The 26,728-nt window shown below is 39.6% G+C and overlaps 1 protein-coding gene across 1 annotated transcript; it reads right to left on the bottom strand.

Annotated features, from left to right (window-relative positions):
* Positions 1-1,618: 1,618 nt before the first annotated feature.
* Positions 1,619-26,123, bottom strand: MYCT1 (MYC target 1). Its single transcript, XM_051615570.1, is given in 3 exon segments — positions 1,619-4,616; positions 25,930-26,071; positions 26,073-26,123. Coding segments are annotated over 3 exon segments (726 nt in total). The 3' UTR covers positions 1,619-4,083.
* Between the last annotated feature and the right edge of the window lie 605 nt (positions 26,124-26,728).

Genomic DNA, 26,728 nt, shown 5'->3' with positions numbered 1-26,728 from the left:
AGAAAATCTTCCTCTCTGTTGATACTTCAAGAAGAGCTGCTGGAGCAGTAGCTCATCTGTTTTGCTGCGGTAGTTTTCTCACAACTCTCTTGCCCAGCTGAATGAAAACACTTAGTCTATCATAGTCACTATTAATATTCCACTAAAAAAGAGATTAGGGTCTTGTCATCCTTTTCAGCATTCAGAAAGGTAAATAAGTAATTCCACACAAAATTGTACAGAAACTCTGAACACTAAAGCCCTTTGAAAATTCACTTTTATTAAGAGACCCAAATGAAGCTATAGGTTTTAAAGCACTTCGTATGGCTGATTTCTAAAATTCTGTTGTCTCCTTTGTGAAGTCACATCAGCACTGTTTTCCTTACTCTGCTCTGAACGTGGCAGAGGTAAATTTCCAATTAGTGGGTTTTTTGTTTGGTTGGTTTTGGTTTTGTTTTTCTGGAAACTGTACTGCATCATAGATATCACCTAATTTTATCAGGTGCCTATAGGTCAGGGATCTGGCATGTGTCATTTCACCCCTCTGAGAATATTTCCAGTAAATGTAGTTTTGAGTTTATACATAAGAATGGACGTCAAGATGACTCAAAAACTTCAGGGTAAATTGCAAATGAGCTTTAAAAATTTGATTTGGCAAAGACAGTGCATGTTTGGTGTGTTAGAGTATGATAATAAGTTAGCTGTCTGAAGAGGTGATCAGCAGTTTTTCAGTAGGGAAAGGTCAAGGAATACAGCACAAGCTACTTCTGTAAATATGCATCATAATTACTATTCTCAGCCAGAGAGCTGTCAACTTTTGTCTTCTCTATGCAATCAGAACTGGAGCAATTGGTTTTGTGCACATGGACAATCTTAGAATAGTGTTCTTCTTTATGAAGAGGAGTAGCAGCTCTGTTACCCTCAGCACGAGGTATCAGGATACCTGATAGTTGACCAAAGCTCTACCTATCGCTCCCTGTGTGATTCTTCACTCACCATTTCTTACTGTGACAATGTATTATTGCAACATAATTGTGAAGCTTAATTTCTTGAGAACGCTTTGAAATATTGAAATCTGAAATAATACGTGTTTTGTAATACATATCTTCTTTCCAGTCTTCTAAACAGAAATAAAAGGGTAAGAAAGATAATTACAATCAGTATAATCTTTTGCATATCAAAGACGCAATGATTCCTGAATCCTGCAGTTCAGTTTGAGGCTGATCCTATGCAATGTTCTTTGGTCCTAATGCAATAAAATGTGCATGAGAACATTTAATCATTAATCTTATAGTGATTGTCCATCCACTTAAAGCAAGCATTTGGTCAAACACATTGTGGATTGAAGTCCAGGTACTTGGAAACCCGTGGATTTAAAAATCTGTAAGCACTGTTATTTGTGAGAGGCATTCTCACATGTAAGCCTTGAAAGGTGTTCTCATATGGCAAATCCTGATGCTGACTTCTTAGAATGTCTCCAGACTGTGCGGTGTCTCTCTACAGAAGCAGAGGAAGGACCAAGTCCTTATTTACACTTCCAACTAATCAGTCTGTATAATTAAAGATGATACAGTTCCCATTAAAATATCTTTTATAGACACCAAAGTATTTATCTTTAAGGAAAAACATGAGCTCGTGATTATAACATCAAACTTTATTTCACATTCTGATCTTCCAGAGTACTTGCAAAACATTCATTCAGACTTTGATTAAACAAGCAGTTAGGTTCTGACAGTCATACTGGTTACGCACCAAACAATCTCTGTTTTAATATCCCTAATCCAGGGGACATAAAAAATGTTTTGATGTCTGGTGCAGATTTCAGGAGGAAAAATTACAGTACATTTAATCTTCCCTTTCTACATTGTTTACTAAATATAGTGTAATACAAGCAATAGTATGCTATGGAAAGTTCTACTGTAATGTAATGTTCATTTACAATTGTAAAAATGTAGTGCGATTTCACCCTCAAGGAACAAGCAGTTTTGGCCAGCTGGGTACACACTGTAGGCCAAGTTGTCTCTTCAGTCTGCCACACTCAGCAAGCAAAGGGAGCAGGCTTGAATTCTGCTGTTTATAGGCACATTAGAACAGGTGGCATCACCTGTTCTAGATCTAAGACACTGTGAATGCACTTGTGTATGCAATGAAGTTCACCAGACTCAATAAGGCTCTAAATTAAAAAAATGAAATATTATTAGTAAATGAAATAACACAACTTTCTTTCTCCAGAGGATTATTGTTTTAAGTCCATAGCCTGTGCCCAGCCAAATGTAGTTTTGCAGCCTTATCAACAAGTCCTCAGTGCATTGGAACCCATGGTATCTGCAGCGAAATGCTCTGTAAACTTTGTAAAAGGTTGTTCTAGCAATGACATCCATCCCTCTAGAAGGGAAAATGTTGCACACTAAAAAAACAACAATGAAAGCTAGTCAGTGGATACATGCAAAATCATTTGCCTTTGGTATAAGGAATACTTGTGCTTTACAGTAAGTAACAGTTGTATGCTCAATGTTTTTTGCAATATTTTCAAATGGAGTGATAATGGGTTGGAAGATTGCAGTTCAGAGACCAATACCACTGCTTCCTGAGGGATACTGAGCTTGACAAAGGGATGAATGCTGCCAGTATCCAAAAGCCTGGAAAGTATGATGTTAAACATTTTGCTCTTTCTTCAAAACTGCTGATTTTTTTTGTCCCTCCCAGAAGACAGATGAGGCCTTATTCTCTCTACAAAAGCACTGGACCAGTCTCCGCAGGATCAGGAGTCTGGCAGTTGCCCAGCTTTTTTAGGAACAGTAGGCTTACTTATAAGTGAGGAATAGGACTTCTCCTCTACCTGGGGAAATTCTTTGCCCTTATTTGAACAAGAAATATTTAGCAGGAGGCCTATACAAGAAAGCTTACATTTAGACCCATTTGCCTGTGCTGTTTCCAAATCCTGAACTCCTCTCACATCATGTCACTGCACTTAGTGTCTACTAAGCCAGGGGTTAGCTGGACATGATACATGTATAACAGTCAAGAATATATGTTAACCTCAACTAAATATTTCATCTTTATCTTCATATAACAACTATTTATACAATCCAAATATTCAGTCATAGATGTCTTTAGTGAAAGAAAAGATTTCAGTGAATAATTTGCCAGGAAGAATTAAACATGGGTACAATTTGAGAAATACAATTTGAAATAAGGAAATGAGTAATCCCATTGCAAAACAGGAAACATAATTAAAAAGATAGTTGTCACTCATGCTCCTTATCTTGATAACCAGAACTAGAAAAATGAAACATGAGGACTTCTGCTCCCATACTGCCTTTACTGGGTATTAAAATGTGACTGCTTGTTCTGCTGGCTGCCGACAGAAAATTATCCATAATTGTTAACATGCACTTCATATGTTGTTCAAAACTTCTCTCTGCATGAAGCTTCACATACTTCAACAATTTTCACACACTGAGGGGAATTTTATACAAGCAGCCATAACACAGAATCTTTTAAGATCCTCTACTATCAGCAGAGCAGGATGCCTATAGCCACAGTCAGGACTGTGACTTTAAATCCTCTACAAGGTTTGCATTTAAGGTTCCCTAGACAGGGCTGTTCTGTGATTTTAGGAAGTAGGTGAGTAATGGGAGATGTTCTCTGAAAATGTATCATCCTTGGGAAAATACATAAAACAAGAACATTTTTTTTTTTTTTAATAAAAGAAATGAAACAGAATAGTGAAATTTGCAGCAATATGTATAACAGTAATTCCTAGCATGATCTGTTTCTTCAAGAAATTAACTGATGTTTATGTGGCAGCATTTTCTTTCTTCTGAAGTAAAGATACAGTGGTTACAATTAAAGATACAACACTATAAATATACAAGCATATGGCAGAGCAGTAAACTAGAGCCAACAGTGCGAAGACAAGTGGCCCCTTGGACAGTGGGATGTTGTGCTTTAAGAAACCACTGCTACCTGCATCTAGGCAATGTATGTCCCCTCTGCAACGCCAGCTGGAGACTTCTCAGAGATCTTCATCACACACAGAAAACTGTTGAGATGATTGAGGTTCCTCCTAAAATGCATGTGTGTTTGCAGCAAGGATCTAACTCAGGAATCAGGGAAAGCTTTTATGATGGTTTCATAAGCAGGAGGGGGGGTTTGTGTAGAGTGGCAGATGCGGAGGCTGTTGTTAGACCAGTGGAATTCAGGTTGCCTTAAGCTGTTGGTTGTGCTTCCCACAAGGGTTGTTGTGGTGCTTGTGGGAGTGAGGGTGATCAGCTGACTGTTCGTTTCCACGGGGAGGGGAGGACACTGAAGAAAAGGGTGGAAGGTGGATGCACGGAAGCTTGACTTCCTGGGGAATGAGTTGGCTTGCTCCAAGGAAGCTTGCCGCTGGAAGGTGAGGCTGGCCAGGCTGAGATTGCTCCGACGTTCACAGCTGCTGTTGCGGTAGAATCCAGTCCTGCCAGTAGTGTGGCCATGGGAGGGGGGTCTGGATCGACGGCTGAAGGCTGAGGAACTCCCCTGGGAAATGTGGGCACTAGCTCTGCGACGGGACAAGCAAGTGAACAATGCCCAGATGATCCCTCCAATCACCAGTCCAACCACCATGGACACTGTGAAGGCTATAGTTATCTGCTCTGAAATACAGCAAAAACACACAGCAAAGTCATTAACTCTGAAGGAGTTTCCTGCCAGAAATTGAATTGAAGATGACAACCTCCTTAAAAGATGAACAAGCCGTAAGATCATTATATGTAATACATGAACCTTACAACACAAACACAGCAGTCCATATTTCTCTCACTAGATGCTTGGGTTTTTTTCTTTAATTTGTAGAATTCAGCTACATTCAGAAAGTAGCCTGCATTTAACACCAGTTTCTGTACCCATGCAAGGGAAAAGTCTTTAGTCTCTCCCAGAATCCATTACCCACCAGCCCAATGGTGTGTTATAAAACTACCACATGTTTGCTTCTCTGGGCAATGTAAGGGGTGGATTTGTGCAGACTTGTAATTCTGTTTATAGGCGTTTATATTCTAAGTTTGCATGTGTTTGCAAACTCACCTATTACAACAGTGACATAGCTTCTGCCATGTTCTTAATGGAGTAAGCCTTGTATTTATTACACATGAGAACATGTCCCAGCCCTTTACTGCTGAGTAAAAGATACTTTAAATCCTCATAGTAAATAATGTAAATTACTATATCCTAAAAGATTATGGCCAGAGATAACCATTCGTAATATTAAGTCTCTTGAATGTTTCCCATCCCCAGTGCCTAATGGCAGATGCATTAATCTGCCACTAAGAAAAGTAAATTTCTAGCTTGTTCTAGCATTTTATAAATGTTTTCAAGAATTAAGAGATCTGAAAACAAAAAAAAGAGCATGGCTAGGACTGTTTTCTCCCCCACATGGAATCACAGTGTGGAAGAGAAAGACTTTTTTCCTTGTATGTTCCTAATAATAGAACAGTCACTTCAGAAAACTTCACTTACTTTTGCAACAGAGCACCAGTTTTATTGCTGTGTAGAAAGTTCAGGGGTATATTTGTAACCCTGGATAAGGCCTGAAATTAATGCAAAAACTTTCTAGGTCTTAAAATTCAAGAAGGGATTGGATCTGAAACAAGAAGGAACATTATGCTCACTAACAGTGGAGCAAAGAGACAATAAGTGGAAAAAAAGCCATGGGACAGCTTGCAACATGTTTATTCTGTCCATGCTGTGCTTATCATGTTATCATGAAGTATTTCTTTTAAAAAGCAAATTACATTCATTGGATAGTCACCAGTGAGTAACTTCCATAGTGTATGGAAGTGCAGGCCAGCTAACACTGCGACTGGATGATCATCGTAAGAGAAGGCAGTAATTCCAGCACATGGATGCAGACAATAGAGCTCAAAAAGGGCAAGATGAGACTTGAAATTTTCCTGCAATAGTTCTGAGAGAGAAACAGCTGTTAGAGAGTTTCCCCTGGATTTATAGTGCTGCACAGTTGTTTCCAGAACTCAAAATAGCAACACCTAGTTTGAGCCATGGCAATAGAGGTAAAAAGGGCTAATGGCCTGAGGGGTGGCTATGGAGAGCAGACGGCACCAGCAAGGGACAGCAGAGGTGGTCAACAGGACCGGCTTGCAGGCAGAGGCGCCCCAGTGTGCACTAACAGATACTTTTGCTTAACTGAGGCCTGGGTGCCTAGTAAGGCTTAGGGCAGGTCACTGCAGGGGGCAGGGAAAACAAACTTTTGCTTTCCTCCCAGCCAGGAGATGTGAATGCTTATTGGTGTAACTGCACTTTGAGAATTAGTTATTACTACTCTTCCTCTGCTTTCCAATAGGCCTTTTACCCTTTTTTCCATTTCAAATGGAAAAAATAAAGCAAAGGCTGGAGAGGATAAAGCATGGCATACTGTTGCAAGGCACTTCTCCCTTTTGGGAATGCTTTGTTGTCCTTTTGTTCAGGGGCAGACCAAACTTGACCCTAAAATACAATTTTTCTCTAAGTCCTCATTTTGACAACTAAAGCCAAAGGGTGATTGCCTGATCTGCCTTTTGCAAGAACTCACAGGCAGCATCCTGCACTGCACCTCCTGGCTGTGGATCAGGGCTCTGTCACCATAATCAGCCACCTGGCAAATTCATCATGATTCTTCCCTTTATAAAGCATCTTCAGAGAAAAAGCAGGCCTTATCATGCCCCTTTTGGTCAGGAATAGCCTATTATACAGGCTGCCCAGGGAAGTGGAGGAGTCATCATCCCTGGAGGTGTTAGAAAGAAAAAAATGGGTAGGACTGGCACTTTGGGACATAGTTTTGTTGGCATAGTGGTGTTAGGTTGACAGTTGGACTAGATGATCTTAGAGGTCTTTTCCAACCTTAATGATTCTGTGATTCTATATGATTTGAATGGATTTAGTACATTTTGTTAATGAAAGTTCCTACTCACGTTGCTGAAGATGAGAAGGGAGAGACAGGACATAGTGACCTCCAGTTGAGTAAATCCATGAGGTTGTCCTAAAGACAGCACCTCCCAAGCACTAGAGCTGCAGTCTGAGCACTCCTGCTGCTGGCCCTGCCTGGCTATGGGAAAGCAGAGCAAGAACTAATCCTTTCTTAAGCTGATTTCTTTTGCACCTCAGCTGAAGTGCTAGTTAGGTTATTATATTTTGAGACTGTCAAGGGATCCCCCAGCCCCTCACAGAGCTCTGTGCTGCCACCCAATATCTCTCCTCCAGCAAGGAGGCGGCGAAGAAGGTCTCTGCAGGGCTGGTGTGTAAGCAGAACCACAGCAAACCACACAGGTGTACTTGGCTCTGTGTTTGCCATGCACTGTGGTGAGGATTTGTCCCTGCATCCCTCTAGCCACAATTTTCACCACCAGCGCAATCAAATCAGCATTTCACACTGTTAAAATCAGAGGAGGGAATTGACAAAAGTATTGAGTGCAGTTCTTCAGTCCTTCCCACGTGCTGTTCCGCTGTGCTGGAGGTACAGCACAAACAATTATCCCTTTGGATAATGTCTTCATTTTTTTAAACTGGCTCCTTTTATTTTCTACCTGTACATATGAATGTAAAAAATAGAGGGTTAAATTATTCCCTGGGAAAACTCAGCTGGGCTTACACTGACTATTGCAGTTGCCATACAGTACCTTAAAGACTTTTATTTCCATTTGGACCTACATTTAAGCCTTGTGATTCTTTTTATAGAGATATCACTAGATGCATTTGTTACAGACACTTTATTCTTTCTATTCCCAGACTCTCCCTGACTTCAGTGGGAACGTTGGGTCACACTAATAGGCTAAATTTGCTTTTTGTTCACTCCCTGCACAGGATGAATTTCACTGAAATGTAATTCGGTTCTAAAAACGTATGTTGAACAATTGTAAATCCATGCTCATTGATTTCCTCTTTAGAATGTACAGTGATCACAGCCATGAGGTACATTGGAGAAAATACTACCAAACAGAGAAAAAGATCAAAAGCAGAGTGGGACTAGCTGCACCTGGATTTTGAGAGGAACTGCTGGCTTTCACAGAGTTGTTTTTCTCTTCCTTAATCTGGGCAGTGCGAGGGCAGAACCAGCCTTGAAGAGAGTCAGAGCAATACTGAAGACATGATGTGTCTCCCAAGGAGCCATTATAGTTTCTTATGGTTTTCTGAGAGCTATGCATATTATTCTGTCCTCTGCTTCTAAGAAAAAAGCAACTAAAAAATTGGGAATAAGGTATGGATGCTGCCAATAAAAATGCATCCCCGGGTTCTGGTCCCTACATATGTTTTGATCTGTCTCTGATCAATCTTAGGCTGCTGACACTGCCTGCTTTATTTGAGTATGCTATAACCAAAAGTATTAGGCACCCCATCTCAGTCAATTTTCTCCTCTCTCACCTCTAACACCAGCTGAGGTGAAAGATAAAGGACTTTCATCCTTCCTATAGCCATAACTACACATTCCTCAAAGTGTAAATTTCAGGTGGGCACAAGATCTTCCTTGTCTTATGCTCACAAATGTGTACATTTGTGAACTTTTCAGCTGACCGAATGTATGAAGGCATAGAAATGCCTTTCAAAAGCATGTAATTCACAGCTTCAATTGAGAGCATCTCAGAGCAAGAACAAGGGCAGGACAGGGGAAGAAGGCACCAAATACTGAATGCAAAGGCAAGAAAAATGGAAAGGCATCGTTTAGTCAGGCTGTGCACACATGGCTTGATTTTTAACTGCTTTTTAGCCAATAATAGGTAATAGAGCTAATAAGGAGCCAATTACCTTTGCAAGCATATGTTCTGCTCATGATATTGCAGGAGGCAGAGAACACTCACAAGGTGAGATCATACCTACACATTTGATTTTATTTCTAGTGGGTGACTTTCAAATATTACTAAGATTTTTTTTTATGTTTTCGAGCATTTATTTTTTGTTATTTCTTCATTAAAAGAGAAACAATTAAGTAGTTTCAACTTAAAGTTATTAGAAGTGGTAGGGTAGCTTGTCAGCCAAAAATGGCATTGTTCAACATTCAGACTAAGCTTGCTGTGGAGGTGTTTTACTCCTATTACATTAGGGCAAGATTCTGTTATTTTACTTCAGAAACTGAAAGTAATATTCCCATTTCTCTTGTCTTCCACTTGCCCAAAATCGCACATCTGACATGGAAAATTTATTCCATGTGGGACACAGTAAGCTTGTATGCAGAACATAAGCTGATTGATTTCAGCTGTATTAGCAATGAGAAGTATCAGAAGATACCACCATCTTGTACAGGAAGGAAAAGAGGTATTTTTATAATTTCAATCCAAATTTTATAATTCCAAATTTATTTCCATTTTAGTTCTTGCTTCTCAAATTTTTGTCAGTTCTCTTTCCTTTATGTCATGTCACATGCCAGTGACTTGAAACTTGTCTATGCTTTCTTCCCCCTGCATGCATACACCCTTGCACATATACACATTGCCTTGTCCCAAAGCTGAAAAGCCTTGATAGCTGGTAGCTAGTTTGGTCTCAGATGTGGGGAAATACAGCTCAGCCTCTCACCCAATATATTTTCTTTTTTCCCATATGAAAGCTCAGTATAAAAACCCATACAAACCAGTATGGGAATTCATAGCTGAACATTGCACAGCTTAGTGTAGAGCACCAGCTGGTGTATTAAAGCATGAATTGCACTTCCAAATGACAAATCTATTAACACAACTCATAGGAACGGTTCAGATGCTGAGGAGTCTGAGTCTCAGATTTCAGGTGAGGTTCAGGTGAGTCATCAGTGGATGTTTCTAACACAACCTGATTTGTGAAAAACCAGACAGGAGCAGCCAGGGTCCATCCAACTTTCAACAAACTCATAGCACCTTCCTACAGCTGTAGCAAATATGCATCTCTAAGCTGGACGGACTGCAGCTACTCCTCCTCCACTTCCCAGGCAGCAAGTTTGGAAAGGAAGAATACCCTGAGCCCAGAGAGCCACCACTTTTTCCCACTACAGAAGGTCTGAAGAGGTTTGAATTATTTAAAATTGATGCCAGTTCTATCAACTCCAAGAAAACTTAGTTTAAAGCTGGGACTGGTGTCAGCAGCCAGCTCCTGTACTGCTGTTGTTACTCTGACTTCACACAAGCAATTTCTCTGTGTGTGATAAGTGTTGACATTACTGTCTTCCCGATCTTTGTCACTAATTGTATTAGCAAAACAGCCTCTCATTAGTCACATGTAGGCAGTCCATGATTCAGTTGGGTGGGTGAATCAGTTGCTGTGTAATATCAACTAGCTGTGGCCTTAGTCATGGCAAAAGTCCAAGAGAAGTCGCACAAGACGGTTGTGGAAAGAGTGAGTGTGACAGGCTGCAGCACAAGGTGGCTCAGGTAGTTGTGACATCCAGAAAACAAACAGCCAAGGATGGTGGCATGTGGAAAATGCCAGAATCTGTGGGAAAAAAAAGGTGAAAGTAGACTGCAGGACATTTCCTAATAAACAAAACAAGTAAGATAAGCTGTCAGAAATGTCAGTGTTCTGCATTCAGACACGTTTGCTAAAGGGATGGGTTTTTTTGGCCTGTGTTTGTGAGAGATTCTTTTCTGCAGCAACAGAGGGTAATTTGCCTACTTCACCTAATAACTGAACAGCTGATTTTATGTCCAAATAAAATTCAAATTTTTAATTTGGGTTTAAAGAAGAGCGAAGGAAAATTTAAGAAGTATTTCTAGCTGTGAAGACAGGTAAGAACTAGAATAGACAATTCAGGTAAATGGGGCATCTACCCCCAGAAAAGATTTTAAAACACCCAACATTTGTCAACAGTTCTTGTAATATAGTTAATCCTGTCTTGAAAAAAAAAGGTAGCATGTATGACAGCTCAATGCCCGCATTGATGTTATTTTGTACAGTTTCTAAGACTTTCTTCAATCAGGTAAGCAAATAGGCTCCAGAAGCACCTGAAAAATCATTAAGTAAATGACAAGGAAAAAAAAAATGCAGTCTATGCCCTCGAATTTATTCTTCATTTGGATTGCAGAGGGGTGAGCTGTTTATTAAGAGGGTTAACTTCACAAGTGACTCACCTATGCAGGAACAAGATTGCCCTCTGCTGGAAATTTATGCTGAAAAATCTAAACAAATACATAAACCACCTTCATTTAGATAAAGGAGAGTGTCAGAAAAAAAGCTAACAAGAAATATTCCAGTGAAAGACTACAAAACTCAGAAAAAACTCTGAATTGCAGTAACACTAGGACTGGCATTTTGCAGAGGCTTTGAAAGTAAAGTAGACTGAGGCACAGCAAAATTGTTCAGAAGCTGACTGAAGCAAAGCTTGTACAGGTTTGTGGCTTTGTGAAAACATCTGTGCTGATGAAGAAGCTCTAGGCTAAGTCTGTTTCTGAATTCATGTTTCTCACCGTCCCCAGTGATGTCCAGAATGATCTCCATGCATCAGAGGACATTTGCTTTGTTTAATAATACCATAATCTTTGTGATGAAAAGCCAGAAGAGTTGAATGTGCTGTCTAAATATCCTACAAACCAACTCAGAGTTAATGACATACCCTTGATATTACTGGCAGTTGATTTTTACTGGAATGATAAATAAAGAGTAATTGTAATAATCAGAACGAAGCATCTAAGATAGAGATGTCAGCATGTTTAATTTAATGCTCTTGGCATAACTACATAAACCAAGGCAAAGATTCCTTTATGCAGACAGAGATAGGAACTTTGTTACCACGTGGTTTCATTATGATTCCTGATGCATTACAAAGACAGTAATATAATTTTGATCTTTTCAGCATGTGCAGCAAACAATCTTCTGGCAAGGCATCCTTGCCATCCTCACAAAAACAGAGCATAGGCCTAAGCTGTATGGCCTCTGCATGAACTAAATCAAACAGTAAATCACAATTTGCCACAGTGTGAAGAAGTAGCATTATAGTTATTACTTAATTGATAAGATTATTTTACTGAGTCTGAGAATAAAATAGTTTCCCATATGAAGACCATGAGTAGAAAGGGAAATAATAAAATTAAGGAAGATTTCCTAAAATTAATAAAATTAAGCAGGAAATACCAAAGTTAATATGCTACACATAGGAAAGCAGAGGACATCCAGGATTAGAAAAAAGCACAAGGTTTTTGGGGAAGACTGTAAGATAAGGAATACTTTAAAGTCACACTCAATGTCAAAACAGCAATTCAGTTCTCTGTGGTCTGAGAGAGCCTGCCTGACGCAGACACAGCTTCAGGTGGAAGTTTTCATTATTGTGAGAACCCACCAAAGGCCAAGAAGTGTTTAAAATGAAAGTCCAAGTTTTATAGAATATGAAGCAGAATATTTTAAAAGAGAGAAAACTTTGTGTGACAAGATACTCTCTGACTACCTTGAGATACTAAATATATTAAGAATGAAAATCACATTTCAGCTTGCCTAGTACATCCTACAAAGAGCTGTTCTCAATGCAGTGCTTTTCAGAGGAGCTGCACCCTCTGCACAAATTTCCTCTGGCTCTCAAGGGTCTCTTTCCATCACCTGAGAGGCAGGACCTTGTTTCTCTTTCTTGCTCTTAGCTGTGCAATCTCTTGCCCTCTCCCTTCACAACCTGCTTAGCTGCTTCCCAGAAGAGAAGCAAACTCCCATTCCCAATTCCATCCCTCTTATTCTCAATTTTAAATGTGTCTAACGTATTAACACAGAAAAAATGAGTGAAACAGATATGTACAATATATTGTTTTGGCAGGAGCTGAAGGAAATCCATTTGGGCCCAAAACAAGAAGTTTCTCAGAAACAGCCTCTTCTCACTCAGAAATGTACTTCTTTTAAAATATTGACACAGAGTACTTTGCTGGCAGGTCTAACCTGTGGATTGCTTGTCCAAAAATAGCCATTAATGAAAACAGTATTTATAGTCTAATTATTTTTCATGACTGTCAAAACTAGGGCCTTCTTCTGGTGGTAATTAGAAAGTTATACAAAGTTGAAGAATGGAAGGAAAAGGAGGTGTTTGTGAACTTTGCTGAATACTGATCTAAGTACCCAAAAAACAAGTATTCAAGGAGGAGGAAGAGGGATCTCTATTAAACTCAGATTTTCCTACTTTTTCACTGCAGTAAGAGCTGAGCTATATCCAGTAGTGCAAAAAATCTCCTGCTACATTTATTTTCTTTTTAGGGAATAAGTTTAACAGTGAATATTTTGAGAATCATAGGATCATAAAATGGTTTGGGTTGCAAAGGACCTTAAAGATCATCTGTTTCCAACCCCCTGCTTAGGCAGGGACACCTCCCACTTTACCAGTTTGTTCAAATCCCCATCCCACCTGTCCTTGAACACTACCAGGGTGGGGGCATCCACAACTTCCCTGGGCAGCCCATGCCAGTGTCTCACCAACCGCACTCTAAACAAATTTCATCCTAATATCTAATCTAAATCTACTCTCTTCCATCTTCAAATTGTTCCCCCTTGTCCTATCACTCCATGCTTTAGTAAATAGTCCCTCTCCAGCTTTCCTGTAGGCTTCCTTCAGGTACTGGAAGGCTTCTATGAGGTTTCCCCTGGAGCCTTCTCTAGGCTGAACAACCCCAACTCTCTCAGCCTGTCTTCATAGGAGAGGTGCTGCAGCCCTCTGATCATCTTCATGGTCCTCCTCTGGACTCACTTCAACAGCTTCGTGTCCTTCTTGTGTTGGGGGCTCCAGAACTGGATGCAGTTCTCTAGGTGGAGTGTCATGAGAGCAAAGTAAAGAGACAGAATCACCTCCCTTGACCTGCTGGCCACACTTCTTTTGATGCAGCCCAAGATAGGGTTGCCTTTCTGGGCTGCAAGCACACATTGCCAACAAAGAAGTATGTTCTTATGTGGTAGAATTTTACTCTTCAATCAGTTATCTGCCACTGAGAAATCTGGACTTTGTCCAGTGCTTCCTGTGTGATCATTGATTGTTTTCAGAGGTTTCTCTTGTATCAAATATGTCTATGAATATCTATTTCAGTGTGGATTGGGAGACCTGATTAAGTAGTACCCATAAGAATCTGTGAAACCACAAGCTGAAAAAGGCTGGTATAATTTCTAAGTGAGATGATTACTGATGATCAAGGGCAGATGATCCAGGCTGGAGACTTAGTGTGAAGCGGGCCATTGGTGTTTGTCCCACATGAGCCAGTGGTATCTGGGAGGCTGTGTTTGCACCAGGTTGGTCCAGGTCCTACATGCCTAGATACTCCTGCACTTGTCAACCAACAGAGCCATCAATGGTCTCCTTCCTCATTTATACTCTGACCGCATAACTTACACACCTTCCACAGAATCCATGTGTCTGCTTGTTTAGCTCATCCTTCCATTACCTTGGAAGGTACCTGATAAATGGAACCAATATACTATTTTTTTTTAAAAAGCAAAGGGTTTAAGATTAACAGATGTCAGTTAAATGATCAAATATGTCGCAAGTGTGTGTTAAGATGCTAGACTGTGAATTTAAATTTCTGAAACAGGGAATTAATTTTATTCTGCAAAGAAGGTACCAGGGAAGTAAGGTAGAAGCTTGTGCCATGAAACAGAAGCTGCCCTTGCTCTTTGCTTCAGCAAGCATGTGTCAGAGCCCATAGAATTTTTTTGCATTGCATTGAACTGATTACTGTTTTATTCTCCAATCATTTTGCTGAATATTTCCTAGACGTTATGTTATAACAATGGTATATGTATTTGTATTGTTGTACCAGCCCTTCTGTTGAAGAACAACCCCATGGACCAGTACAGGTTGGGGGCTGACCTGCTGGAGAGCAGTGTAGGTGAAAGGGACCTGGGGGTTCTAGTAGACAGGAGGATGACCATGAGCCAGCAATGTGCCCTTGTGGCCAAGAAGGCCAATGGCATCCTGGGGTGCATTAGAAAGGGTGTGGTTAGTAGGTCAAGGGAGGTTCTCCTCCCCCTCTATTCTGCCTTGGTGAGGCCACATCTGGAGTATTGTGTCCAGTTCTGGGCACCTCAGCTCAAGAAGGACAGGGAACTGCTTGATAGAGTCCAGGACAGAGCCACAAATATGATGGAGTGGAACATCTCCCTTATGAGGAAAGGTTGAGGGAGCTGGGTCTCTTTAGCTTGGAGAAAAGGAGGCTGAGGGGCGACCTCATCAATGTTTACAAATATGTTAAGGGGGAGTGTCTGGAGGACAGAGCCAGGCTTTTTTCAGTGATGTCTGTGATAGGACAAGGGACAATGGGTGCAAACTGGAACATAGGAGGTTCCACGTAAATATCAGAAAAAACTTATTTACTGTGAGAGTGACAGAGCCCTGGAACAGGCTGCCCAGAGAGGTTGTGGAGTCTCCTTCGCTGGAGACATTCAAAACCCGCCTGGACTTTGAAAAGCAACAAAAAATGGTTTTGTTGTTACTGGTATTGGTAGTATTTTCTGATATTCCTTTTATTTTTCCCCAGACAAAAGGATAGGCTTATGAAATGAAGATAATCTTAGACAAAATGGTCAGTCTTGAGTCTTTATTTTACTTTGTGCTTTTCTTTTGTGATTGTGGACACCTCATTCCATCTCCCTGCTTCACACTAACCTGTATAAGGGAGATGGCACCACTCACAACTACTCATTTTGTTCACAAAGTTTTTTGACTCTTCATTACATGAATTACAACAGTAAAATGGGAAGTTGTGTATAAATAAAAAAAACCATTTTCATTCAATAGTTTCTACAAGAAGAGCTGAGTAAGAGACATTGCACCCATAATATATTGAAACCAAATAATCTGAATTTGAATCCTGCCAGGCTCTAGCAGTTGAGCATGCAACTACTTGGGATTTTTCTTTGGGAGAAAGCACAGCACAAAGCTGCTTTTGTTATGTGACTGCTGATGCCAACAGATTCACATGCCAACACATTCCTTGGTGTTGTTCTTGGAAGAAGAAATATACTTTATTTCCTAAAGATGAGATTTCTGGATTTGGTGGATAAATAAAATATGATGCTTCAGGCAGCTCATGTGACAACAAGCAGCACCTCATATTCATTCAGTACAGTAGATGTAATTGCCAGAATGTGAATGCATTGTGTGTTAGATTAATATTTAAATAGTGTTCTGAAGAATCTTTGCCTCTTCCTTCAACTACCTTAGATCTGTCTCCTTCCTGCCAAAGGTGGTTAAACATTTGATAAATCAATGGCTGTATAGAGTGGCAGGAAAAGCAGGAAAGACTGTAATTAGAAGGCAACAAAACACAGCCTAAGGATGACAGACTCACTTTAAAGGAATAATTTATACACAAGGCAGAAAACGTGCTCTGAATAGACAGCACACAAGAATAAGACTGGTCTCTTCTCTTAATGACATATTTTGTTGCTTTCATCCAACTATAGCTATACTCTTTTCTTTGGGCTTGCCAGAATAAGGGCAAGGAAAAAAATAGGTCACTCATTAGCATCTACTTTTATCTCTCTGACAGTTCTGCACTTAAGATCTTGTAATGGATTTACGTATTAGCTTCCTAAATGTAAGGTCTGATTATTGATATCATTCCCTTTGGTTCTGTACTGGAAGTAATAAGTTTCATGTGCTTGTCAAATTTTTTACATAACTGTTAGCAAAATAGGCATAATATTAAATTTGGAATAGCTTGATCATTCTGACCCTTGAGAAGAGAATATATGATGTATCGGATACATTTTTATGTAGGCTTTATACAAAACAATAGTAGTCTAGTAGTTGATACAAAATGGTACCTCCAAAATTAGCTGGAAAATAAACCAGCATAAGGCCAAGACATGGTTCTGTCTCTTTTCTGGAGAAATTAGCATCGCCAGAGAATGTTTAGTTGTGAAATACGACCTTGCCTCCAATCACCAGTGGAGCACAGAGGAAGTGCTGACTTCCTCCAGTAGTATGGCACCAGCATAAGTAGAAGTTGCAGCACAGCGTTTCTTGCCTTGCTCTTCAGGGTCTCTGTAGCAATACTGGAAGACAGTGATGCCCACAGACTCACCTGCTCCAGCAAGCAGTGCTCCCACGTGCATAAGAAATACGACTGAGAAGAAGCATACAAATAAGCCCTCTATAACACAGCTGAGAGGGAAGAGAGACTTGGTATATTCTGAAGCTGAGAGGGGGAAGATGAGCTGTGCTTTAATTACATCACAAGTCACAGGCTTATTTCTCATTTGATATAAGCATATTTCTGGAGAACTTCAGAGTAGGAGCCAGGCACCCTGAATGTTCCAGAGGAATGAGATTCACTGCTGTCCTGTTGCCCCTGAACAGCTGGTGCTCAAACACAGTTGCTAGCATTGCTAATGCATCACCATCACATGCTATCTTTTATCTTCCTTCAGTTAAATCCATATCTTTGTTTCCACTTATCTCAGTATTAACACTCCATATATGAAAGTTGTGTCCTCTTTGTGTCACTAGCCCAGGCTGCTTTGTGCTGCCTTGTGACACATCCAAAATAAACTCATACTGTGGTCAGGGGAGCTGGAAAGAGGAAGATCTTCTGGTGACCTTGGTGTGGTAGATAGGACAAAATATGCCTCGCTTGCAGAGACCTTAACAGGTTTAGGCAGAGGAAGGATGTGGGTCTCCCTTGCCCCATCAGTCCTCTAGCTACCACAGTCATTATAAAAGTTTTGTGGAATACTTAAATTAGCTTCTGACCAAATGAGAAATTATTTAGTTATGTGACACTTTCCATGTCTTTGCCACAGGATTTTCATGTGGATCAGTATCTCATCTGAAGGAGGTAAAAAGATTGTCATTAGTCAGGGGAAATTTCTGTTGATTCAGAAGCCACACTACAAAAGTTACACTGATGCTGTTGGGCCAGGAACTACGCACAACTCTACAGTCCCTTCCAAGCAGTGGGAAGAAAAAAACCCAAAACTGTTTTGATCCCTGTATGGGTGAAGCTGAGTTTTCCAGTTGTTCTTATTTATTTTTGTTGGTGTACCGTTCTCAAGGTCTGCCTGAGGTCCCACTGAGTGGCATGTGATACAGATAAAACCAAAACTGGTTCCTGTCCTAAAAACTCTGCTGAATAGTATAGGATTCCACAGTCCTGATTTCTGCACATTCATCATGCAGATAAATTGCAGTTATTCTTCATCAATATGAAAACTGTTACTCATCCAAGTTAAATATTTGTTTACGCAATCTGGAGATACGGCTTCACTATTAATTTTGTGGCATCTTGTAACATTTCACTGACTAGCAGGAGGGAGAACTTGTAGGTACACTAGATTTAAGACTGATAACAGGAGGGGAAACATTTAAAGGATGTGAAATTACCGTAAGAATCTCATTGTCTTTCATAGTGTTGTATCATATTTTATATCTGTGTTGTACATCTGGTCCTCAGATAAATGTACTTGAAAAAAATCAGTGCATTTTACAGGAAGCCTTTGCCAAACCCGAATTGGCTTTCTGTCTGATTCTGTGGCACATTTTACTCATTGTCTTTCTCTTCACTGTCCTACAACACATCACAGGGAAGCTTTATCTATTTTTCAAAAACAGACCTGAAGTGTGGAGGAAAGATCTGTCTTATCTTCTAGAAGCCCAACAAAATATCTGCCTCTCAATGTGCTTATTTCCATAAACATCTTTAAGGAGATGCAGCCCACTCTAAGTTGACCATAGGAAAATAATTCTAGTTTCTCAGGGAATTTGTGAAGAATTAGTGTATTTTACTCCATGTTAGGATCCCTACCTCAGGGGTCTGAACATATCTTCAAGTTGATAATTATTTTTTTGCGGTGTTGGCAGGTTTATTGTAGGTGGAAGCGGGAGGAGGCTGCATGTCACCATTGCCTTTACTCAGCACAGCTAGACACACTAATCCAGGTGTGCTTGCAGGTGCTTTAATTGGTAGAATCGGGGAAACCTGCAGCTCCAAGGACATGGTCTGTCCATACCAGACTGTCACAAAGGTGTGTAAGCATACTCTACCTCTTTCTGCACTATACTTTACATTGTGCAGTCACACGATTCACACAACCATACATTTCTAGTGCAGACAATGTTTTGCACATATTTTAGAGGGATAGAGCTCTAATTACTCCATGGGATAATTATATTCTGAGCTAAGAAATTGGAAAATTCTCCAGGGCTTTATTTTCTACCAGTTTTCCTAGCCATTTCATGTAGTAGGTTCTGAGAGCTTTCTGATTAAGCCAGGAAATGCATCCCTCCTTCCTTTTTATTATTTTACATATTAGACTACTTTAATATTGGATTTTCCAAACTCACATGCCACTGGCATAGACTAAAATCAATCAGTGGGGGCATTTGGATTATATGTTCTTCAAAACAAGTGCTTTTTCTACCATCAGTAGATATACTTGGCTGGAAATGGAAAAGAAAGACAAGCTGCTCTTTCTTTTTAGAGATCTTTAGGGTATGACTATTTAAAGATAGCTTTGGAGATGTACAACTTTTGCTTTTTTTTTTAAGGCTCCAGCTTTAATAAGTAAAGGATAAAATATTAGTCAGAAGATGGAATGTTAGGTAAGCAATAAAGAAGAAGCAGGGTTCTAGAAAATCTGTAATAACAAACCTGAAAGTATGAGCCATTTATTTCATTGGAAAAGATAGATGGGGAGCTGGAAGGAGGGTTTGTTTACATACAATTGACTTTCATTTTAACTCCATCATAACTGGGACAGAAGTCTGCTCAGTTATTTGAGTCCTTTACTACCACACACCACAAGGTAAAGCCCTGAGTGGTAAGTCCTGAGTGTATCCTTGAGGAGCCAGAAGCCAGGCTCTGAAATTCAAGTGTTAAGGAAACAGACTCATAAAGGTAATGCATGATAAGGTACCTGAGGAAGTCTGAACAGCAAAGTTGTTGCTGTAGACATAGTCAGTGTAGCCAGATAGGAAGTCAGTGTGAAGACTGCATTTATATATATATATGTATATATATACAGGGTAGGTATCACTACAGATTCCTCAATATATTCTCTGATACATTCTTTCTTTTTTGTTTGACTTCACCAAATCAATACGGGTCATTCCTTCCTCTGATTTTGCTGGGATCATCCTGCTCCTTTCCTCCTTGCTCACCATGTATTGATGAATTTGGCTTGCTTTTCATTTTCATTCTTATTGGGTAATTTTATCTGTTGTTTATATATTGTTTTAACTAAATGCAAAAAGACAATGAGGTTAAAGAAATAGAAATTGTACAAACTTAAGTTATCACTGGAATACAAATTTAATTTATTGTTCCTTACAGTACTAAGAATGGAGAACTGCTTATGTAGTCATCAAAAAAACAGTGTGGTGTTTTAGGTCATGGTAATGCACATATCTGCACACTAAAGGCTCTATTGTAATTTCTAGTCCCTGTTTTCTGGAGAGGACATTGTCCTACTACTTTGGATAAGTGCATAAATTAATTATTCCCTAAAACAGTAGAGCAGGTCCGTATCATGCTGTTGAAAGAAAACATTCTTGTTTCTCGGTCTCCGTTCTCCCATTAGGGCTGCTTCCAACAACAGGTGCCTATAAAATCTAAAGTTGTCTGACTCCAGCAGAGCACTTTCAAAAGAAAGCACTCACTTCTTCACATCCAATTTCCAAACTTCTGCAGGCATCAGTGATCTAACTCAATGACTCTGCAGAAAGAAATCATATCTCCCTTGAAGACATTTATTCCTTTTGCTATTCCTTAAGACGTGATACACTGCCAAGTACTGCGCTTTTAAAATCTCTAGGGTTTTACAAAACAGAGAGAAGAGACAAAAAAGGGACCAACTGCTAGAAAAAATCCAGTTGATGCAGTTAACAGCCTGTCTTCAATCACATTGCTCTGCTTTGGCTGAGCACCACTAATTAAAATACCAAGAAGAATATGCACACTAGGGTGAAATTGTGAAGAGAGAGAAAAGGAAATGGAAGGAGAGGGGAGGAGAAAAATAGCAATTCAGGAAACACATCCTTGAGGTTTATACTTCACCTGAATCTATGGCTCTTCCTCCTACTTTGTTCTACTATAATCCTGAGGCTTGTGTCTATTAAGAAAAAAGCCTCCAGTGGTGTATAGCATCTTTAATGCCTCTACATAAAGCCTTTACTCCCTTCTACCTGTCAGCAAAGGAATTACATCTTCAGATTACTGAAGTTCACTGTGTTATTGACAATACCCAGTGTACCAGGATTAAGTTCCTCTGGAGATCTCTGGTTTATAGTGTTTTTTTGTTTTTTTTTTTCCAGCCATCAAATTAGGATGAGAATGTTATGACACGAGTTACCACTGCCACATCTGTTGTCAAGTAAGTGCTCCATGGCTGGCTCCAGATCATAGCCTTTGTATGTCCACCTCTTCAGCAGGATATTTGAGGCAGCTCCTGCACTATTTATTTGACTCTGCTGAAGCTAGACAAGGGGGGTGCAAAGTGTGTGGATGGAAGCAAAGGGAATGAGGAGAAACCACCCAGTGGGTATGCTGGAAATGCAGTGGCACATTCACCAGCCTGGAAGCCAACAGGCTTAACCTGGTCACCACACAGCTAACTAAATGCTGCTTTTCTCACTTGCATAAAACTGGGCTGGATTTGCTGCTGTTGCTTCTACTCCGTCACAACTACCACCTGCAAAGGATCCCAGAAAACAGGTCCCATGTCTGTCTACATTGGACTTTCCTGTGTTTGACAGCTGTGTCACTGTGTCAGTGCTGCCCTTCACAAATAGTATTTCAGTTCCAGAGACTGACACAAAATCCTTGACCACTATTACAGGCTGAGAGAGTTGGGGCCGTTCAGCCTGGAGAAGAGAAGGCTTTGGGGAGACCTCATTGTGGTCTTCCAGTACCTAAAGGGAACCTAGGGGAAGGAAAAATGGGGGAAAACTTCACCAGATAGGGTAGTTATAGGACAAGGGGAAATGGTTTTAAACTGAAAGAGGGTAGATTTAGGTTAGACATTAGGAAGAAATTATTCATCATGAGGGTAGTAAAGCACTGGAATAGGTAGCCCAGGGAGGTTGTGGAAGCCCCCTCCCTGGAGGTGTTTAAGGCCAGGATGGAACGTGTCCAGGTGGGTTTTGAATGTCTCCAGGAAAGGAGACTCCACAATCTCTCTGGGCAACCTGTTCCAGTGCTCTGTCACTCTCACAGTAAAGAAGTTTTTTCTGATATTTACGTGGAACCTCCTATGTTCCCTTTTGCACCCATTGCCCCTTGTCCTATCACTACACATCACTGAAAAATAGCCTGGCTAATTTCAAGGTAATATTGGCTATATTTTCAAGGTATTGTATTCAAAAGCTATATTTTTAAAATAGATTTTTGGGTAAAACTAGACTGAAGGATAATCTAGGGATCTAAGTTTATGTTGATTAATATCTGCTTACACTTTCTCTGCTGCTGTCATATTGATCAAATGTAGCATTTAAATTAAATTTGCTGATCAGAAAGTATATTAGTATCTGCACTGGAGAAATAGGATTATCTTGAAGCCATTTATTGTATTTAATTGTGTACAACTGAAAATGCTTTTAGGAATTACAAGAAATGCACTCCAGGTTAAAATGGAAATATCTTTGCTTCCACTGTTAACTTACAAATCAAAATGAACTCAATAAAGGCTATATTAAAACAGCAAAAAATGAGATTAGTAGCTCATAGATGGGTACCAAACACTGAATTTCTCAACCTCCCTTTGAATCTACCAATAAAAAAAAATAAATCCTTGTTCTCTGTCTGCAGTTCCATGTGATATCAACAGTTCTGAAGTTCATCAGAGGCTGACTTTAAGGGCTTCTCTTCCTACCTTTCCCAAAGTACCATACTATGGATTCCCCACTGCAAAGTAAGGTGATTGGAGGTTACATGGCTTCATAGAAGCTGGCACCTGCAAGAGATGAGCACCTGCATCCTTGCAGCAGTTCAGACAACTGATCTGAAACAGGCACATATGTCTACAAGGACTGTACAACATCTGTACTAGGGAACAGGTCTAGCCAAGTGAGAATTGGAATCCAAATTTTGAGCTTGTGACACATAACCCAGAGCATATTTGCTGATAGGTCAAGAAGCTCTATCAAGAAACTCATGAACTTAACCAAAAAGAGGAAGTTAATATTCCTTTTTTTTTTTCTTTCTTTCTTTCCCCAGAATAATTGCTTTTAGGCCAGCAAAACTACTGTTTTGCTTCTTCTGTTTTACTCGGCTGTATAATTTAGCATTTCAAAAATACTGCAAAATGAAGACTGAATTCCAAGACCTGCAAGGTCTGCAGCTAAGCATGTTACCAGCTCTCTAGGCCATCGCTGACTCTATACTGAGCCTGCAAAAAAGTGTGCGAAGTTTTTATTACTATTATTTTTTACAGGCTTTGCATGAATAAAGAGATGATTTAGACTCCTTATGCAATTCACACAGGATGACTTATATCACGTTGTATGGATACCTTGTTTTTGCCTACACAGCTTTGATCATGCACACTTCCATTAGCCTGGGGCAGTTGTAAAAAGATTTATATGTGCTCACACAAAAATAAGCAGAGGACAGTTTTGCTTGTTCATTGTTTTAAAATTCTTAGAGTCACTTTTAAGATGTCATTGTGTGAAGTTATGATTGGAAACTGGACAGCTTTAAAAAACAGGATGCCTATATATTTTCCAGAGCACAGAACCAGCTGTTAGACAATAGATTGTTTATAAAATTGTAAGAGGTTAAATTTCATGACGAATAGTTGCTCTAAAAAATTTTACAGCATTTATTTTTTCCCCCAGAGTTAGTCCCTCTCAGCAAACCTTTACATGCCTTCTAATTTTTACACTTTGTCCTCAACTATGGAAGCTGCTGAGAAGTCACACACAAATCAAAAAGGTTCTGCATTTTGGTCGTGTATTCATACTCACAGCACTACATGGTGGGTGGCTTAAAAAAGCAGTGAAACACACTGTAACCATATACTGAAAAATCGATTTCAAATACTGCATTATCATTTAATGAAGAACTCCATTTTAATTATAACAATTTTGTGCAGTTTTATTTCTACCCTAGGCCATGTAAGCCAAAAGACATCAGAAAATACACTTATATCATTTTAAGTGAAGCTCTCACAGTCATCTTGTGTTACTGATTGTCTTCTGACAGACTATATAGTGTACCTCCCAAGTCTACCACATACCATGTACCTAAAGAAGAGGAAATGTTATTAACTTTTCTGAAGTCTATCAGAAAAATAGGAAAAAACCTAAGAGCAACTTCCCTTCTCAGGACCATGCAAGCTCTTTGCAACAACCCAACCTGTGAGGTTCAGCTGCTGTCAGAGCAAGTGGGAGGTGATCAGACTGGCCACAAGATCAGTCCCTGGCAAGCTGGGCGGGCAGTGTCAGAGGAACAAGAGAGCTCATGCCTGTCATGCTCTCTGCTGTCACATGCAGCTCCCAATACTGAAGGACCACGCCTTGGTGCATCTGAAGGAGCACCTTAAATTGAATGGCAAAGTAACAGCAGCACAAGCAGGGTCAGCTGCATGCGATATGCTGTGGAATTTAAATATCTACTACTTAAGTACATTTTTTGTCTCTTCATGAAGATGGAAAACACCTTGTCCACAGTCTGAGCATTATGGTTAATGAATCCTTAGAGTTTCATATAACTTTGCTGTTTCTTGTGTATGTTTCCATGAGAGTGAAACAATAATTTACCTCAGAATAAAAGCAAATCTGCAATTATTCCTGCAGTACATTTTACACAAGGATTCTTAAAGTACATGTTGATGAAAGCACTTCAATTTTTGTTCTGCAAGAGCCATTTTAGAATTATGTGTAGTTCCAATCTACAAAAATTGTAGTTATTCTTCAGAGTCCAGCAGACAGCCACCAGACAACAAGAGACTCTGAAACAGTAATAACAGTATTTTTTCCTCAGTTAATCTATAATCAAAGACAGACTGCATCATTATACTACTTCTTAGCCCAAGGCACAAAAATGAAGTGAATTGCTCATGGTCTCCCCATAGGAAAATATGTGTGTCACTGCAGGAAATGTGGATGGCATTCAACAGCCTCTTATTTCTTATGCTAAGGAAATGAAGAAACTTCTTTAAATCTTCTTGTATAATTATTTGTCACTCTTTTCCCAGGGCACTGTTATGCAACAACAGTCCCATTTTGCTAATGCATAGTATTTTTGAGTTTTAGATAGTACACAGATTCTTGGAGGGGTCATTGCTCAATAGCAATAATAAAATAGACAAAACCAGATCATATTATCCACTCTAGTACTAAATGCTAGTAAATGTTAATGCTAAACACAACAAAAGCAATGGAGCTTTTTGGAGGGAAGGTTCTCCACAGCTGCTGCACAGAACTCTTCAGGATAAAGTCACTGAATCTAATCACATTGAATGAATTTCAGTGTAACACGTACTTCTCCTCACATTACTTATGTTTCAGGTAATGAACCATTCCTGGTTTTGGGTGAAGAAAAAACTGTCTTAAAAGATAATAAAAATGTACATTGCAAAAAAGTAAGGAAAATCTGATTGTCAGACACCACAACAAATTACAAATAATTTTTCATTCTGGAGGAGTAAGAGTTTATTCCAAAGGTTGCAACACCTTTAGTTTTCACTATCTCTTTTTCATCAGAAGATGAAGCAGATCATGTTGGCTGCATAGGTACATTCATTAAACAGTTGAGAATGTCTGCCTGATCTGAAACATAATGAAGTCAATAGACCCCTTTTCAAGTGAGTTCAGTAATGAACTTTGTCAAACGATCAATTCTGCCCTGGCAGTTCCTGCTGTCTTGATTAGTTTAAAACATGATAAAACTTTGCCAAAGAAACATTTGGAAAACAATCTTTTACACTGCAAGACATAGAAAATCTATTAATTACTTTTTGTTTCACACATGAGGCTTGAAAGAATGTAGATGGATTTTTTAAGGCAAACACCAGCAAATCTCAGCATCTACTTTAACAATATTCTAGCAAAAGAAAAAAAGTCCTTACCCCAAAACTTTGGTGGCCATGTGATTGGAGAGTAAGTGCTGTTTCTATCCATAACATCCAAATAACAAATGTAGAATGGTATGTCCACAGAGGAGCAACGGGTTTCTGAACGTTTGAGATTTAGCAATAGAAGCAATGTTTTTTGTGCTGCCAGGGAACTGTGTTGTTTGCCTGAAAGGAAATGGACGTATCATGTTTCCTGCTTGTGGACTTGAATTAGCAAGTGCTCGCCTTATCTTGGAACACCACATGGTTCCCGAGACGGGGGAATAGTTTCCTTCTCGTCATTTCCTCAGCCAGTGCAAATTGACTCAGAACAATAACAAATCTCCTCCTTCTCTGCAACTTTTTGAACCCCAAAATGTCCAGAGATAGAGAGATGAAAATCCTTCCTCTTTCCTCTAATGATGTTCTGTGTTGAAGACCTTCCTTAAACATTCAAAAGCACTTGTATTCAGTGGGAATTTTCAATAAGGAAGAAATGTGTCAAGAGGCTTTTAATGAGCATCATTTCATAAGTAACTTAATTTAGGACATGAGCATTGGTAAGTATTCACCATTGTTCCTTGGCTAGTTTGAGGAACTAGCTGGGCCTGACAGTGTAACTGTAGGTATTAATATTTTAATGAGTGTACTTCAGATTTCCTTTGCCAATTCTTTTCCTTTCCACACCCCGTTCTAAAATACGAGTTCCCTGGAACACAAACAGGCTTTTAGCTAATTGTTTGAACATTTTTAATACAATGCAGTGCTATTTCCCTGTTGGAATCTGTAGGTACTGTTGCTAAATATAACAAAT

Source organism: Apus apus, chromosome 3, assembly GCF_020740795.1.
Source record: "Apus apus isolate bApuApu2 chromosome 3, bApuApu2.pri.cur, whole genome shotgun sequence".
NCBI lineage: Eukaryota > Metazoa > Chordata > Aves > Apodiformes > Apodidae > Apus > Apus apus.
The sequence above is the reverse complement of the archived record's forward strand: the minus strand, read 5'-3'. Positions and strand labels throughout refer to the sequence as shown.